Source organism: Heptranchias perlo, chromosome 2, assembly GCF_035084215.1.
Source record: "Heptranchias perlo isolate sHepPer1 chromosome 2, sHepPer1.hap1, whole genome shotgun sequence".
In the NCBI taxonomy this organism is placed as follows: Eukaryota; Metazoa; Chordata; class Chondrichthyes; order Hexanchiformes; family Hexanchidae; genus Heptranchias; species Heptranchias perlo.
In genome coordinates, this window is record NC_090326.1 from 158,115,183 (window position 1) to 158,129,385 (window position 14,203).

Genomic DNA, 14,203 nt, shown 5'->3' on the forward strand with positions numbered 1-14,203 from the left:
TGAGGGTTCTATAACAAGGGGACATAGATTCAAGGTAAAAGGCGGGAGGTTTAGAGGGGATTTGAGAAAGAACTTTTTCACCCAGAGGGTGGTTGGAGTCTGGAACTCACTGCCTGAAAGGGTTGTGGAGGCAGGAACCCTCACAACATTCAAGAAGCATTTGGGTGAGCACTTGAAATGCCATAGCATACAAGGCTACGGACCAAATGCTGGAATATGGGATTAGAGTAGACAGGGCTTGATGGCCGGCGCGGACACGATGGGCCGAAGGGCCTCTATCCGTGCTGTATAACTCTATGACTCTAAAAGTTGAAGAATTGGTGTATCGTGCCCATGCTCTAGTGAGACTCCATCCCTTTTTAACATCACCATGATCGCATTTCACAGTTACGTGAATAAGAAAAAAGAAAACGGATACCGTAAGGATTTTATGCTGCAATATATCTGGGCAAATTTAGCCTTTGTAGCCAACTATAAATGATATACAGTTGTTTAAATTCTGCAATATCTAACTGTAATCTACAAACTCAGTGCCTTATACAAATGTATATAGAGAGATTGGTATTAACTGTGTGGCTGTTTGCCATGTGGCACGTTTGTATTTTTGAGAGAGGAAACCAAGATTAAGGTCTATCGGACATAGCACCACCAAGGTTGAAAAGAGTAAAAGAGCAAGTGAGGCAAATCAGGAAGTAGTGATTAGGCAACACAAAGTTGGGTTTTAAAAGCCTGAAGATTGTAAGAGATAAGAAAGAATAGGGGAGGGCAAAATGTGAAATGTAACCTTTTTCTCCTCACAATCGAAAGTGATGGATTCAAGTGGCAGGTATTTCTGAGATTCAAACTTAACAGCTTTGAATTGTGATCAGTTTTCTTACCTATTTTTAGAACCCCACTATCACTAAAGCAACAATCAAGGTTATTTTTACCTTTGATCTTAACTTGGAATGTTAGGCTGTCATCATTCGACATGCAGGTGTAGGTTCCTTGGTCGCTCTGCTGCACTTTTTTGATGACAAGTTTGCGTTGTGTTCCCTGAGAGATGATGGTTATCCTCTGGTCCTGCTTAACCTCTTTTTGATCCTTTCTCCATGTGACCACAGCATTAGCTGGTGACACCTCACAAGGCAGTTCCAGACTTTCTGAGGCTACTGCTATCACTTCTGGAGGAGTTTTTGGCTTGTTTATGAATTTGGCAGCTGCATCTGCAAAGAAATATATTTTCATTACAATTAGCACATTAAGTCAAACTGACTGGAAATCGCAAAAGGTGCTAATGTATTATTTTACTGCAGACAAACTCATATGCAAGTTAACATCAACTTCATCTTTGATGTACTGGAGTTAATATAATCTAGGATGGAAAAAGATCCATTAGTGTTGGAGTATGCTGGTATTAGCTTTGACAACTCAGCATTGCTCTTGGGAGTGTGTATTAACTTTGAGATCCCAGATTTGGTGTTGGAAATGTGCTGATTTTAGCTTTGAGATGCCAGCATTAATGTTGGACTGTGCCGGCATTAGCTCTGACATTCCTACATTGTAGCACCCCCAAACCTGTGTTGTGGCTCAAGTGAAATTAAGTTCCTGACACAAACACTGGCAAAAGTAATACAATACTAGATATCTGTACTACGTGTCTCTACTAAAAGCGGTGCAGGAACAAACTTTATATTTGAAACAGCAGTTACAAAACTAATCTGCACTAACATCTAGGATTCCACTGCCATGACAGACAACACTTAAAATAGCACCACATTTCCATTAACGCCTGTGCAGATATTGCCATGAGATTACAAGGCAAGAGGAAAGAGGTGATAAAACACACTGGGTTCTGTAATTATATCTAAAGCTAAATTCAAGTGGCTACACTCAGATTATCAGGTCAAGGTTGCCAAGAGGCTCATGGACTGGAACAAAAAAATAAAATCAGACTCGCTCCATTAGTTGTCAATCTACAGCCTATCAATTCAAATAAACATGATTAACCTGGATTCTTCTGCTTAATGCATTTGTACCAAATGTCCTCATTTGGTGATAACCATGTAGTTGATTAGGACAATCAGTTCCATCCAGAGGAAAATTCTGCATCACTCAATAATTCTCCAGTGCATTTTGTAATTTCTTCAATGTCTCACAGTCTGCTAAAGATCATAGAGCACTGCATGTGAAGGGACACCTGTTACTTTATGTCAAAATGTTTGACCTACAATGTGACAGAATTGTGACACCTAACAAATGGATAGAAACCTATCTCTTGGTTTTAGGCATTGTGTCAAAGGTTATATGTCATGCTATATAGAGACCCACATTTCCAAAAATAAAAAAACTAAAAGCTCAAAACAGCATATAGTTTGCAAAAGTAAACAGGAATATTTTCAATAAATTAAAAATACCTTAAAATTAATTTTAAGAGTAATGAGAAACAAAGATTTTTTTGTTATCCTATATTGAATCAAAAGAATACTTGATAATTAACGTAACATTACTCCTTACTATATTCCCTGCTCCAAAACGTATTGACTTGTTTTGAGGCGTGGTTCTACGTACCAACTGCCCCTGATACTTCAGCAAATTGGCCACTCTGAACCTGTTGAGCCCAGACAATGAGTGTTGACAATCTATCTGACTGTGGAAGACATCATAGCTGACTTCAAACCTGCCTTTATCTAATATCCATGCACATATACTTTCCAGCAAGAGTCTTTGAACAGCAAATAGGACTGAGAACCCTAGCTGATTTTTCCCTTACTTGCCCAGAAGCATTCTATAGCAGCTAATTCATGAACTGGATGACATCCATTCGCTCAGGACCCCTGGGTCAAGCATAAGTCCTTCCAGCTTTATATATCATAGTATCATACCAGGTAGTGCATTTACCTACAGAGCCATCAGGGCAGCTACCCTATGCAGTTAATAATTCTTTACATGATGGCTGCCTTCTACATTACTAATTTCCATGGGGGTTCTCCCAATCGTTTGCTGTCACTAAGGTAGCAGATCACGGAATTGATGTTTATGTCGTTTCTCCAGGGTTTCCACTTGTCTTCCGCCGAAATTACAGCATACTCTTCCCCCACCCCACTTTCCCCTTCTCCCTCCCCCACGGAAATTCTGGTTTACTGGTTTAAAGTCTAATGCCTTCAACTTTATTACCAAAGGTCATTTGCTACCCCTGCTCGTAGCTGATATACTCATGAAGACAAGGGCTAAATCTTCACGTTACCTGCATTGTTCAGGAGATCACTCCATGAACAGCTCAGATAAAAAATAAGCAACATAATTTTGGCAAGAATAAAAATTAAGGAATCTAAAATTTATGGTTATGAATCTCTGAACTAGCTAAATAAGGGAATCATTTGCTGTTGGAACTGTTTAAAAAGTGTGCTATCAGATTGGAATATATTTTGAATGGATGCACACTGGTACTGACATACAAGTTACATTTACCTCTGATTTTCAAATCAAAGCTCATAATGTCTTCTCCACACTTGCATGTATAAGTGCCTTCATCTTCTTTCTTTACAGTTGAAATACGAAGCTTGTGTTGCTTTCCCTTGCTCTCCATTGTAAACTTTTTTGACTGCTTGATTTCTTTACCATCCTTGTACCACTGTACTTTGGCATAGATATCAACAGTCTCAACAAGGAACTCTGTCTGCTCTCCAAACACAGTGGTGACAACGCTTTCTACTTTCTCCTTGTTTAAAAATCGAGAAGTCTCTAATGTGGGGAAATAAAAAAGAACATTTAGCAAATAAATGTATTTTAAAATATGTATTTTTATTTTGTTTTCAACATGCAATCAAAGAACTAATGCCAGATCAAGACATTCTTGGAAGAATATATATATCCCCTAGAGAAGGTACTTCCAGTGACAAGGTTTAAACATTGTTTGGTATAGAACCATAGAAAAGATACAGCACAGAAGGGGGCCATTCGGCCCATCGTGTCTGCACCGGCTCGAAGAACAACCAGCTGCCCATTCTAATCCCACCTTCCAGCACCCAGCCCGTAGCCCTGCAGCTTACAGCACTTTAGGTGCAGGTCCAGGTACTTTTTAAAAAGAGTTGAGGGTCCCAGCCTCTACCACCAATTTGGGCAGCGAATTCCATACATCCACCACCCTCACCCACGTCACTAAGGTAGCAGATCACGGAATTGATGTTTATGTCGTTTCTTCAGGGTTTCCACTTGTCTTCCGCTGAAATTACAGCATACTCTTCCCCCACCCCACTTTCCCCTTCCCCCTCCCCCACGGAAATTCTGGTTTACTGGTTTAAAGTCTAATGCCTTCAACTTTATTACCAAAGGTCATTTGCTACCCCTGCTCGTAGTTGGGTAAAAAAGTTTTTCCTCATGTCCCCTCTAATCCTTCCGCCAATCAGCTTAAATCTATGTCCTCTAGTTCTTGAACTCTCCGCTAGGGGAAACAGGTACTTCCTGTCTACTCTATCTGGGCCCCTCATAATTTTGTACACCTCAATCAAGTCTCCCCTCAGCCTCCTCTGCTCCAAAGAAAACAACCCCAGCCTATCCAATCTCTCCTCGTAGCTACAATTTTCAAGCCCTGGCAACATTGCCAACGATGTGGAGATGCCGGTGATGGACTGGGGTTGACAATTGTAAACAATTTTACAACACCAAGTTATAGTCCAACGATTTTATTTGAAATTTACCTGAGGAAGGAGGAAGCCTCCGAAAGCTTGTAAATTTCAAATAAAATCGTTGGACTATAACTTGGTGTTGTAAAATTGTTTACAAACATTACCAACGGCATTACCATCGCTGAATCCCCCACCATCAACATCCTGGGCGTCACCATTGACCAGAAACTTAACTGGACCAGCCATATAAATATTGTGGCTACAAGAGCAGGTCAGAGGCTGGGTATTCTGCGGCGAGTGACTCACCTCCTGACTCCCCAAAGCCTTTCCACCATCTACAAGGCACAAGTCAGGAGTGTGATGGAATACTCTCCACTTGTCTGGATGAGTACAGCTCCAACTACACTCAAGAAGCTTGACACCATCCAGGACAAAGCAGCCCGCTTGATTGGCAACCCATCCACCACCCTTAACATTCACTCCCTTCACCACCGGCACAGTGGCTGCAGTGTGTACCATCCACAGGATGCACTGCAGCAACTCGCCAAGACTTCTTCGACAGCACCTCCCAAACCCGCGACCTCCAGCACCTAGAGCAGCAGGCACATGGGAACAACACCACCTGCACGTTCCCCTCCAAGTCACACACCAGTCCGACTTGGAAATATATCGCCGTTCCTTCATCGTCGCTGGGTCAAAATCCTGGAACTCCCTTCCTAAACAGCACTGTGGGAGAACCTTCACCACACGGATTGCAATGGTTCAAGAAGGCGGCTCACAACGACCTTCTCAAGGGCAATTAGGGATGGGCAATAAATGCCGGCCTCGCCAGCGATGCCCACATCCCATGAACGAATATAAAAAAAAATTCTTGTAAATCTTCTCTGCACTCTCTCCACAGCAATTACGTCCTTCCTGTAACGTAGTGAACAGAACTGCGCACAATACTCCAGCTGTGGCCTTACCAGCGTTTTATACAGTTCTATCGTTACATCCCTGTTTTTGTATTCTATATCTCGGCTAATAATGGAGAGCATTCCGTATGCCTTCTTCACAACCTTATCTACCTGTACTGCCACCTTCAGGGACCTGTGCACATGCACTCCAAGGTCTCTCACTTCCTCTACCCCTCTCAATATATTCCCGTTTACTGCATATTCCCTTTTACTGTTTGCCCTCCCTAAGTGCATTATCTCACACTTCTCCGGGCTGAACTCCATTTGCCACTTTTCCGCCCACTCCACCAACCCATTGATATCTTCTTGGAGTCTAAAGCTATCCTCTTCACTATCAACTATACGGCCAATTTTTGTGTCGTCTGAAAATTTGCCAATCACGCCCCCTACATTCAAGTCCAAGTCATTAATGTATACCACAATCAGCAAGGGACCCAACACTGAGCCCTGTGGCACACCATTGGAAATGTATTGAAAAAGAAAATGGTGAACTCCCTCAATGGCTCACTAGGTAAATGGTGTGGTATTAAGCTATAAAACTAGAAGCTTGCAGGTTTGATTTATGGTAAATAAGGTAATCTTAGCCAAAACAGTGGAAAGGATGCCTCTGGATTAAGGAGGGTAAAACAATTAGCCAGGGTCCTTCCTCCTGATTGCTATCCAGTGACTATTGTTGGATGTTGTGTATGGATATGTCGAATAGGAATAGAACTGGTCTTGACCTTGGCGTTTCCCACATTTGAGTAGCCCACTGACACGCACCATGTCACACAAAAAATGGCAACTTGAGCAAGGTATTGGAAGGTTGAAGGTGCTTGTGAAACCATAGCCTAGCCTAGCAAGGATCATTTCTTTAAGGGAGAGGAGAGGATAAAAAAAGGAAAAAAGGCAGGGGGGGGGGGGGGGGCGGGGAAAGAAACTTTATTTCTACATTGGGTGCCAATACAAAAAAAAAACAATAAAATCTTTGATGTGGCTCTAAGAAATTCTAGGTATATTTGCGTCCAAGTATTAGACAGTCTAGCCAATCCAGTTTCAGGCACCATGGGGGTGATTTTAGGGGGCAATTGTGGGTGCGTTGGGGCTCCGAAAATCGCGGAAATCCCGTTTGGGTTCGGAAGCCGGCTCCAACCCGCCGACTTCCAAGTTTCCCAGGGACCCACCTGTGTGCGCGCGGGCGACCCGAAAACGGAAGTCCCGCCAGCAATTAAAGCCGGCGGGATGACAGTTAGAGAGCCAAATGTACCTCATTGAGGTACTTAAGGCACTTTACCTGTGACAGAGTAAGTGATTAGAACGATTTTTAGCTTACCTGGGCGGCTTGCCCACCGCTTCTGATTCACTCCGGATCAGGGAACAAGAAACTAAATAAATTAAATAAAAAACCATAGACGGAAGTGAAAACACAAAATGAACCTACCTTTGCACCCTGCTCCGATGTCTCCCTCTTCGATGTCCCCCTCTTCACCACCCCCCGGATGTCCCCTTCTTCACCACCCCCCAACCAATCCGCCGGTCTTCCAGTCTAGCACCGGATCTTCCACTCTCCACACCCCCCCCAGTCTTCCAGTCTAGCACCAGATCTTCCACTCTCCACACCCCCCCCAGTCTTCCAGTCTAGCACCAGATCTTCCACTCTCCACACCCGCCCCAGTCTTCCAGTCTAGCACCGGATCTTCCACTCTCCACACTCCCCCAGTCTTCCAGTCTAGCACCGGATCTTCCACTCTCCACAGACCCCCAGTCTTCCAGTCTAGCACCGGATCTTCTACTCTCCACACTCCCCCAGTCTTCCAGTCTAGCACCAGATCTTCCACTCTCCACACCCACCCCAGTCTTCCAGTCTAGCACCGGATCTTCCACTCTCCACACTCCCCCAGTCTTCCAGTCTAGCACCAGATCTTCCACTCTCCACACCCCCCCAGTCTTCCAATCCAGCGCCAGACGTTGTCTCGCTCTCTCTCTTTCTGGCCCCCGCCCTCGCGTTGTAGTTCGGGGCACGAAACCCAGAGAGGACGTTAATCATCAGCAATCAACATGCGATGGCGTCGGAAACGGTAAGTTTTGTTCATGCGGGTTTGCCACGCGCACCTTCAACCCCCACTGCTGCCAATCCGGCACCATTACAAAATCGAGCCCCATAGCTTAATTCAGTTAAATAAATTAAGATGACTATTTATAACGGTAAGTGCAAGCCTGCTCAGTGTCACTCATTGACACTGACAATCACTCACTTTGGTTTAAAAATATAATCCAATTTAATGCAAGTCACTTAAAAATAAACACAGCTCTTTATGTTTAAATGAGTTAATAATCTGTTTAATTTCCTAATCCTAAATGCCACTCCTAACATTTTGCTGATTTTTTACAGCTCGCACGAGGGGGAATGGAAGGGTAGCCAAAGCTAGAGCTCCCTGGATGATTAAAGATATAGAGATTAAAATGTAACAGAAAAAGGAAGCTTATGATAAATGTCAGGTTCACAATTCAGTAGAGTACCAAGATGAATGCAAAAGGTACAGGGGAGAACTCCAAAAAGGAAATAAGAGGAGCGAAGAGAGTGCATGAGAATAGATTAGCGGATGACATCAAAGGGAAACGGGTAGTCAAAGGAAGGGTGGGGACGTTTAGGGACCAAAAAGATCTTCTTGTGAAGGCAGAGGGCACAGCCGAGATACTAAATGTGTACTTTGTATCTGTCTTCACTTAAGAAGAGGATGCTGCTAATGTCACAGTAAAGGGGGTAGTAGAGAAATTGGATAGGATAAGAATAGATAAAGAGGAGGGTGGCAACACTCAAAGTAGAAAAGTCACCCAGTCCAGATGGGATGCATGCTAGGTTGCTGAGAGAAGTACGGGTGGAAATTGCGGAGGCTCTGGCCACAATCTTCCAATCCTCCTTGGATATGGGAGTGGTGCTAGAGGACTAGAGGATTGCAAATGTTAAACCTCCGTTCAGAAAAGGGGAGAGGGATAAACCCAGCAACTATAGGCCAGTCAGCCTAATGTCGGTGGTGGAGAAACTCTTAGACACAATAATCCGGGACAAAATAAATTGGAACTTGGAAAAATCTGAGTTAATAAATGAGAGCCAGCACGGATTTGTTAAAGGCAAATCATGTTTGACTATCTTGATTGAGTTACATAGGAACATAGGAACAGGAGTAGGCCATTCAACCCCTCGTGCCTGCTCTGCCATTTGATAAGATCATGGCTGATCTGTGGCCTTTGGCCCATATCCCTTAATACCTTTGGTTGCCAAAAAGCTATCCATCTCAGATTTAAATTTAGCAATTGAGCTAGTATCAATTGCCGTTTGCGGAAGAGAGTTCCAAACTTCTACAACCCTTTGTGTGTAGAAATGTTTTCTAATCTCGCTCCTGAAAGGTCTGGCTCTAATTTTTAGACTGTGCCCCCTACCCCTAAAATCCCCAACCAGTGGAAATAGTTTCTCTCTATCCACCCTATCTGTTCCCCTTAATATCTTATAAACTTCGATCAGATCACCCCTTAACCTTCTAAACTCTAGAGAATACAACCCCAATTTGTGTAATCTCTCCTCGTAACTTAACCCTTGAAGTCCGGGTATCATTCTAGTAAACCAACGCTGCACTCCCTCCAAGGCCAATATGTCCTTCCGAAGGTGCGGTGCCCAGAACTGCTCACAGTACTCCAGGTGCGGTCGAACCAGGGTTTTGTATAGCTGCAGCATAACTTCTGCCCCCTTTGTACTCTTGTCCTCTAGATATAAAGGCCAGCATTCCATTCACCTTCTTGATTATTTTCTGCATCTGTTCATGACACTTCAATGATCCATGTACCTGAACCCCTAAGTCCCTTTGGACATCCACTGTTTTTAACTTTTTACCATTTAGAAAGTACCTCGTTCTATCCTTTTTTAATCCAAAGTGGATGACCTCACATTTGTCTGCATTGAATTCCATTTGCCACAGTTTTGCCCATTCACCTAATCTATCAATATCGTTTTGTAATTTTATGTTTTCATCTACACTGCTTACAATGCCACCAATCTTTGTGTCATCGGCAAACTTAGATATGAGACTTTCTATGCCTTCATCTAAGTCGTTAATAAATATTGTGAATAATTGAGGCCCCAAGACAGATCCCTGCGGGACTTCACTAGTCACATCCTGCCAATGTGAGTACCTACCCATTATCCCCACTCTCTGTCGCCTTTCGCTCAGCCAACTTCCTAACCAAGTCCGTACTTTTCCCTCGATTCCATGGGCTTCTATCTTAGCTAACAGTCTCTTATGTGGGACCTTATCAAATGCCTTCTGGAAGTCCATATAAATAACATCCATTGACATTCCCTTGTCCACTACTTTAGTCACCTCTTCAAAAAATTCAATCAGGTTTGTCAGGCACGACCTACCTTTCACAAGTCCATGCTGGCTCTCTCTGATTAACTGAAAATTCTCGAGGTGTTCAGTGACCCTATCCTTAATTATAGACTCCAGCATTTTCCCCACAACAGATGTTAGGCTAACTGGTCTGTAATTCCTCAGTTTCCCTCTCTCTCCTTTCTTAAATTCGTTGATGAAGTAACAGAGAGGGTTGATGAGGGTAGTGGGGTTGATGTTGTGTGTATGGACTTTCAAAAGGCGTTTGATAAAGTACACATATACACATGTTAGCAAAATTGAAGCCCAGGGGATTTCAGGCTGGAGGGAAGTGTGCAATGGTCGGTGTTGGGACCACTGCTCTTTTTGATATATATTAATGACCTGGCCTTGGATATAAAGGGCATAATTTCAAAGTTTGCAGGTGAAAAAAAAACTCGGAAATGTAGTAAACAGTAAGGAGGACAGTAACAGACTTCAGGAGGACATAAGACAGACTGGTGAAATGGGCAGACAAAAGGCAGATGAAATTTAACACAGAGAATTGTGAAGTGATTCATTTTGGTAAGAAGAATGAGGAAGAGGCAATATAAACTAAATGGTATAATTTAAAGGGGGTGCAGGAACAGAGAGGCCTGGGAGTGTACGTACACAAGTCTTTGAAGGTGGCAGGACAAGTTGAGAAGGCTGTTAAAAAGGCATACTGGTTCCTTGGCTTTAAAAACAGAGGCATGGAGCACAAAAGCAAGGAAATTATGCTAAACCTGTATAAATCACTGGTTAGGCCCCAGCTGGACTATTTTGCCCAATTCTGTGCATCACACTTTAGGAAGGCTGTCACGGCCTTAGAGAGAGTGCAGAACAGATTTACTAAAATGGTACCAGTGATAAAAGACTTCAGTTACGTGGAGAGTCTAGAGAAACTGGGGTTGTTCTCCTTAGAGCAGAGAAGGATAAGGGGAGATTTGATAGAGGTGTTCAAAATCATGATACGTTTTGATAGAGTAAATAAGGAGAAATTGTTTCCAGTGGCAGTAGGGTTGGTAACCAGAAGGCACAGATTTTAGGTAAGGAAAAACATTTTTATGCAGCGAGTTATGATCTGGAATGCACTGCCTGAAAGAGTGGTGGAAGCAGATTCAATAATAATTTTCAAAAGGGAATTGGATAAATACTTGAAGGGGAAAAATTTGCAGGGCTATGGGGAAAGAACAAGAGAGTGGGACTAATTGGATAGATCTTTCAAAGAGCTAGCACAGGCACGATGGGCCAAATGGCCTCCTTCTGTGTTGTATCATTCTATGATTCTATGGTAAGGGCCTTTTTGGCTTGCTGGAATTTTAACAGTTTAGGTAGACTTACCCTTACACTAATGTTGATAGCTTTTAAGTGAACATAATTAATTTTACATTGCTCAATATTTTAACTACCCACACCTTAGTTTAACTGGAACTGAAACTGCAACTTTTAGATGAACGTGTACATTTACTGATAAATGCGTTGCATCATACACACCCTTAACATAGAGCTGAAATGACATTTTATCACCAACACAAACGCATTCGTAAATCCCAGCATCTTCTAGGGTTACACTGTTGACCTTCAAGATACGGCGTTGATCCAAAGTTTGAAATTCATACTTTTTGCCAGACTTGATCTCCTTGCCATCTTTAGTCCAGGTTACTTTTGCAGCTCTATCGGAAATCTCAGCCAGAAACTGAGCTGTACCTTGTTGTGAAACAGAAACAATCTCCTTTTCCGCTGACTTGTTTCTGAAATTCACTGGCGCCACTAGCAACGCTGTTAAAAAAGCACAGGCTTTAGTCCTTTTCTTTTTATATTTTTAAAAAGTTATTTTCTGTTCTCTTTTAGACTTCTTCATGACCCATTCCACTCCCTGACTGACAATGCGAAAAGACAACCTCTTTCCACACTGCCAATGCTGTTCTATAAGCAACTACAAACAGAGTTAACTCAAGTCTTTAAAGAAGTCTAAGAATTAATTTAATTCCCAGTTCAAAGCTAATTGGGTAAATCAAGCCAAAAGAAAAAAGCCAATAGAATTTTAGGAATTACAAATAGGGGATTAGAGTACAAGAGTAAAAAAAAGTAATTACAAATATATACAAAACAGTGGTTAGGTCACAATTAAGTGTGCAGTTTTGGGCACTCCATTATAGAAAGATTACAGCCATAAACAACATTCAATGTAGTTTCACCAGGATAATGCCAGGGATGGGAACTGTAGTTGTGAGGAGGGACTTCAGATACTGGGACTATTTCCACTGGAGCAGAGAAGACTAAGAATAAATTTAATTGAGGTTTCTAAAATTATTTAGAGTTTTAAAAGAGAGAACAGTGAAAGTCTATTTCCTCTGGTTGGGGGGTCAATGATAAGAGGTCATCAATTTAAAATTATCAATAAGAAAGAGGGGAGAAAGATTTGGAGATATTTCTTTACAAAGGGGCTTGCTGGACCATGGAGTGCTTTGCCACAGGCAGTTGAGGCAGAGACCATTACTTCCTTTAAGGGAAAATTGGATAAATATTTAACACAGAGAAAGTTAGAAGGCTATGAGGACAAAGCGAGAGCAGGGCAGTGGAATCAGTTTTGGATTGCTCTAGCAAAGAGCTGGCACAGACACATGGGCCAAACAGCCTTTTGTACTGTAAACTTTTATGGTTCCATAGTTCTATGGTTTATTCCACAGAGTTCTTAAGTCAAGAAAATCATGTGAGGACAAAGGATTAGTCGTTCAAGAAGAAGGCCAACCACCAACTTCTCAGGGCCACAAAGGATTGGCAATAAATGCCGGTCTTGCCATTGACGCCCACATCCTGAGAATTAATTTTTAAAAACGTGATGTAAGCCAAGTACATGACAAAAGTTTTTGTTCAACCACTGGGCTCACTACAATTAGCTAGAAAAATGGGCAGGTAAAAGCACAGTTCGGTTCACAGGGACTAAGGTTCACTTCTGAGAGTGGTCCTTGGCACTGAACATCAGGAAAATATCTGAGGCAAAAGTCCAAAAATGTAGCAATCGCACCCTCACTTTTTGTGGAGTGCTACCTTCACTAATGTTTGTTCAGTTGTCTGAGGGAGGCAGAGAAACCTATTTCAAACTGCACAAGCATCCACTTGCTTGTTTAGTTAAGCAGTAATATCAACAGCATCCTATTGATACAACTCTTCATATGGATACTGGTTTGCCAATTGTGCACTTCTACAACGTACTAATGTAACACCATATCTTACTGTTATCACTCCATAACACTAGAGCATTTATATAGCTCCCAAGTAGCCTCCATGTATAATAGCGGTAGAGCACAGGCTTATACAATGATACGGTCAGGATCTGTATATGTCAGCACAAAAAAACTCTACACCTTTATATTAGGATGGAAATTGTCTATGGGAACATTATATTTCTTGAGCAAACAATAGCGGAATTTAATAAGCAACCCAAAAATCAACCGCAACCATTTAAAACAATGCTCACCTTTCACTCTTAATTTAGCAGTGCTTTCAGCAGTGCAAGCCACAAATTTCACTTCAGCTTCATTGTCCAATGACCTCACTTGTTTAATGATTAATGTGTGTGTATTTTTAGTTCTCTGTATTATGTAATTCTCACTGTTTTGTACAGCTTTTCCATTCATGAACCACAGCCCAGGAGCAATTGTAGATAGTTCAATAATGAAAGCAGCATCTTCACCTGCTGAAGTTTCAACATCTTGCAACGGTTTTTCAATGGAAGCTCTAGGTTCTATCAGAATATAACAAGCAATTCACTGTTAGCTATGACTTTCAAACAGGTTTAGTTTGTTTTATTGAGAACCCTAGCTGAAGGACCAAAGAATAATAAACTATTGATGTTATAGATAACCTATATGATACATTTCCAAATCCTATACTGTATCATGACTCGGAAATTTTCCTGATTCCAGTGTCTGAGTCAATTTTCCACGGAGTGGAGATTAAAAGCACCGATCTGAAGAAAATTGATGAATGAATAATACAATCAACAACAAAGAATCGATAGAGCTCAATGGTGAATGGATAGAGCTCATGATGAAGGAATAGACTGGGAGAGAGGGCAGAGTCCTCTTTAATATCTGAGTTAATGGAGAAAAATCAAAGAGTGAGTCACCAACTACAACATACATAGAATGATTAGGGGGCAATCAGTTAATCACAAACATAGCTTTGGTGCGAGACCATATGATAGTAACTTATTTAGAAGTCTAAGTCAGAAGCTTTAAAAATTTTCAAC

General features: G+C 42.0%; 1 protein-coding gene across 1 annotated transcript in view; it reads right to left on the reverse strand.

Annotated features, from left to right (window-relative positions):
• Positions 1 to 14,203, reverse strand: part of LOC137299362 (obscurin-like) — a 552,786-nt gene that overhangs the window by 502,233 nt on the left and 36,350 nt on the right. The window contains exons 6-9 of the mRNA XM_067968057.1: positions 13,430 to 13,696; positions 11,443 to 11,727; positions 3,451 to 3,723; positions 930 to 1,205 (exon numbers count right to left, since the gene is read on the reverse strand). Of these exons, the coding sequence (XP_067824158.1) occupies positions 930 to 1,205; positions 3,451 to 3,723; positions 11,443 to 11,727; positions 13,430 to 13,696 (1,101 nt within the window). The remainder of the gene's footprint in view (positions 1 to 929; positions 1,206 to 3,450; positions 3,724 to 11,442; positions 11,728 to 13,429; positions 13,697 to 14,203) is intronic.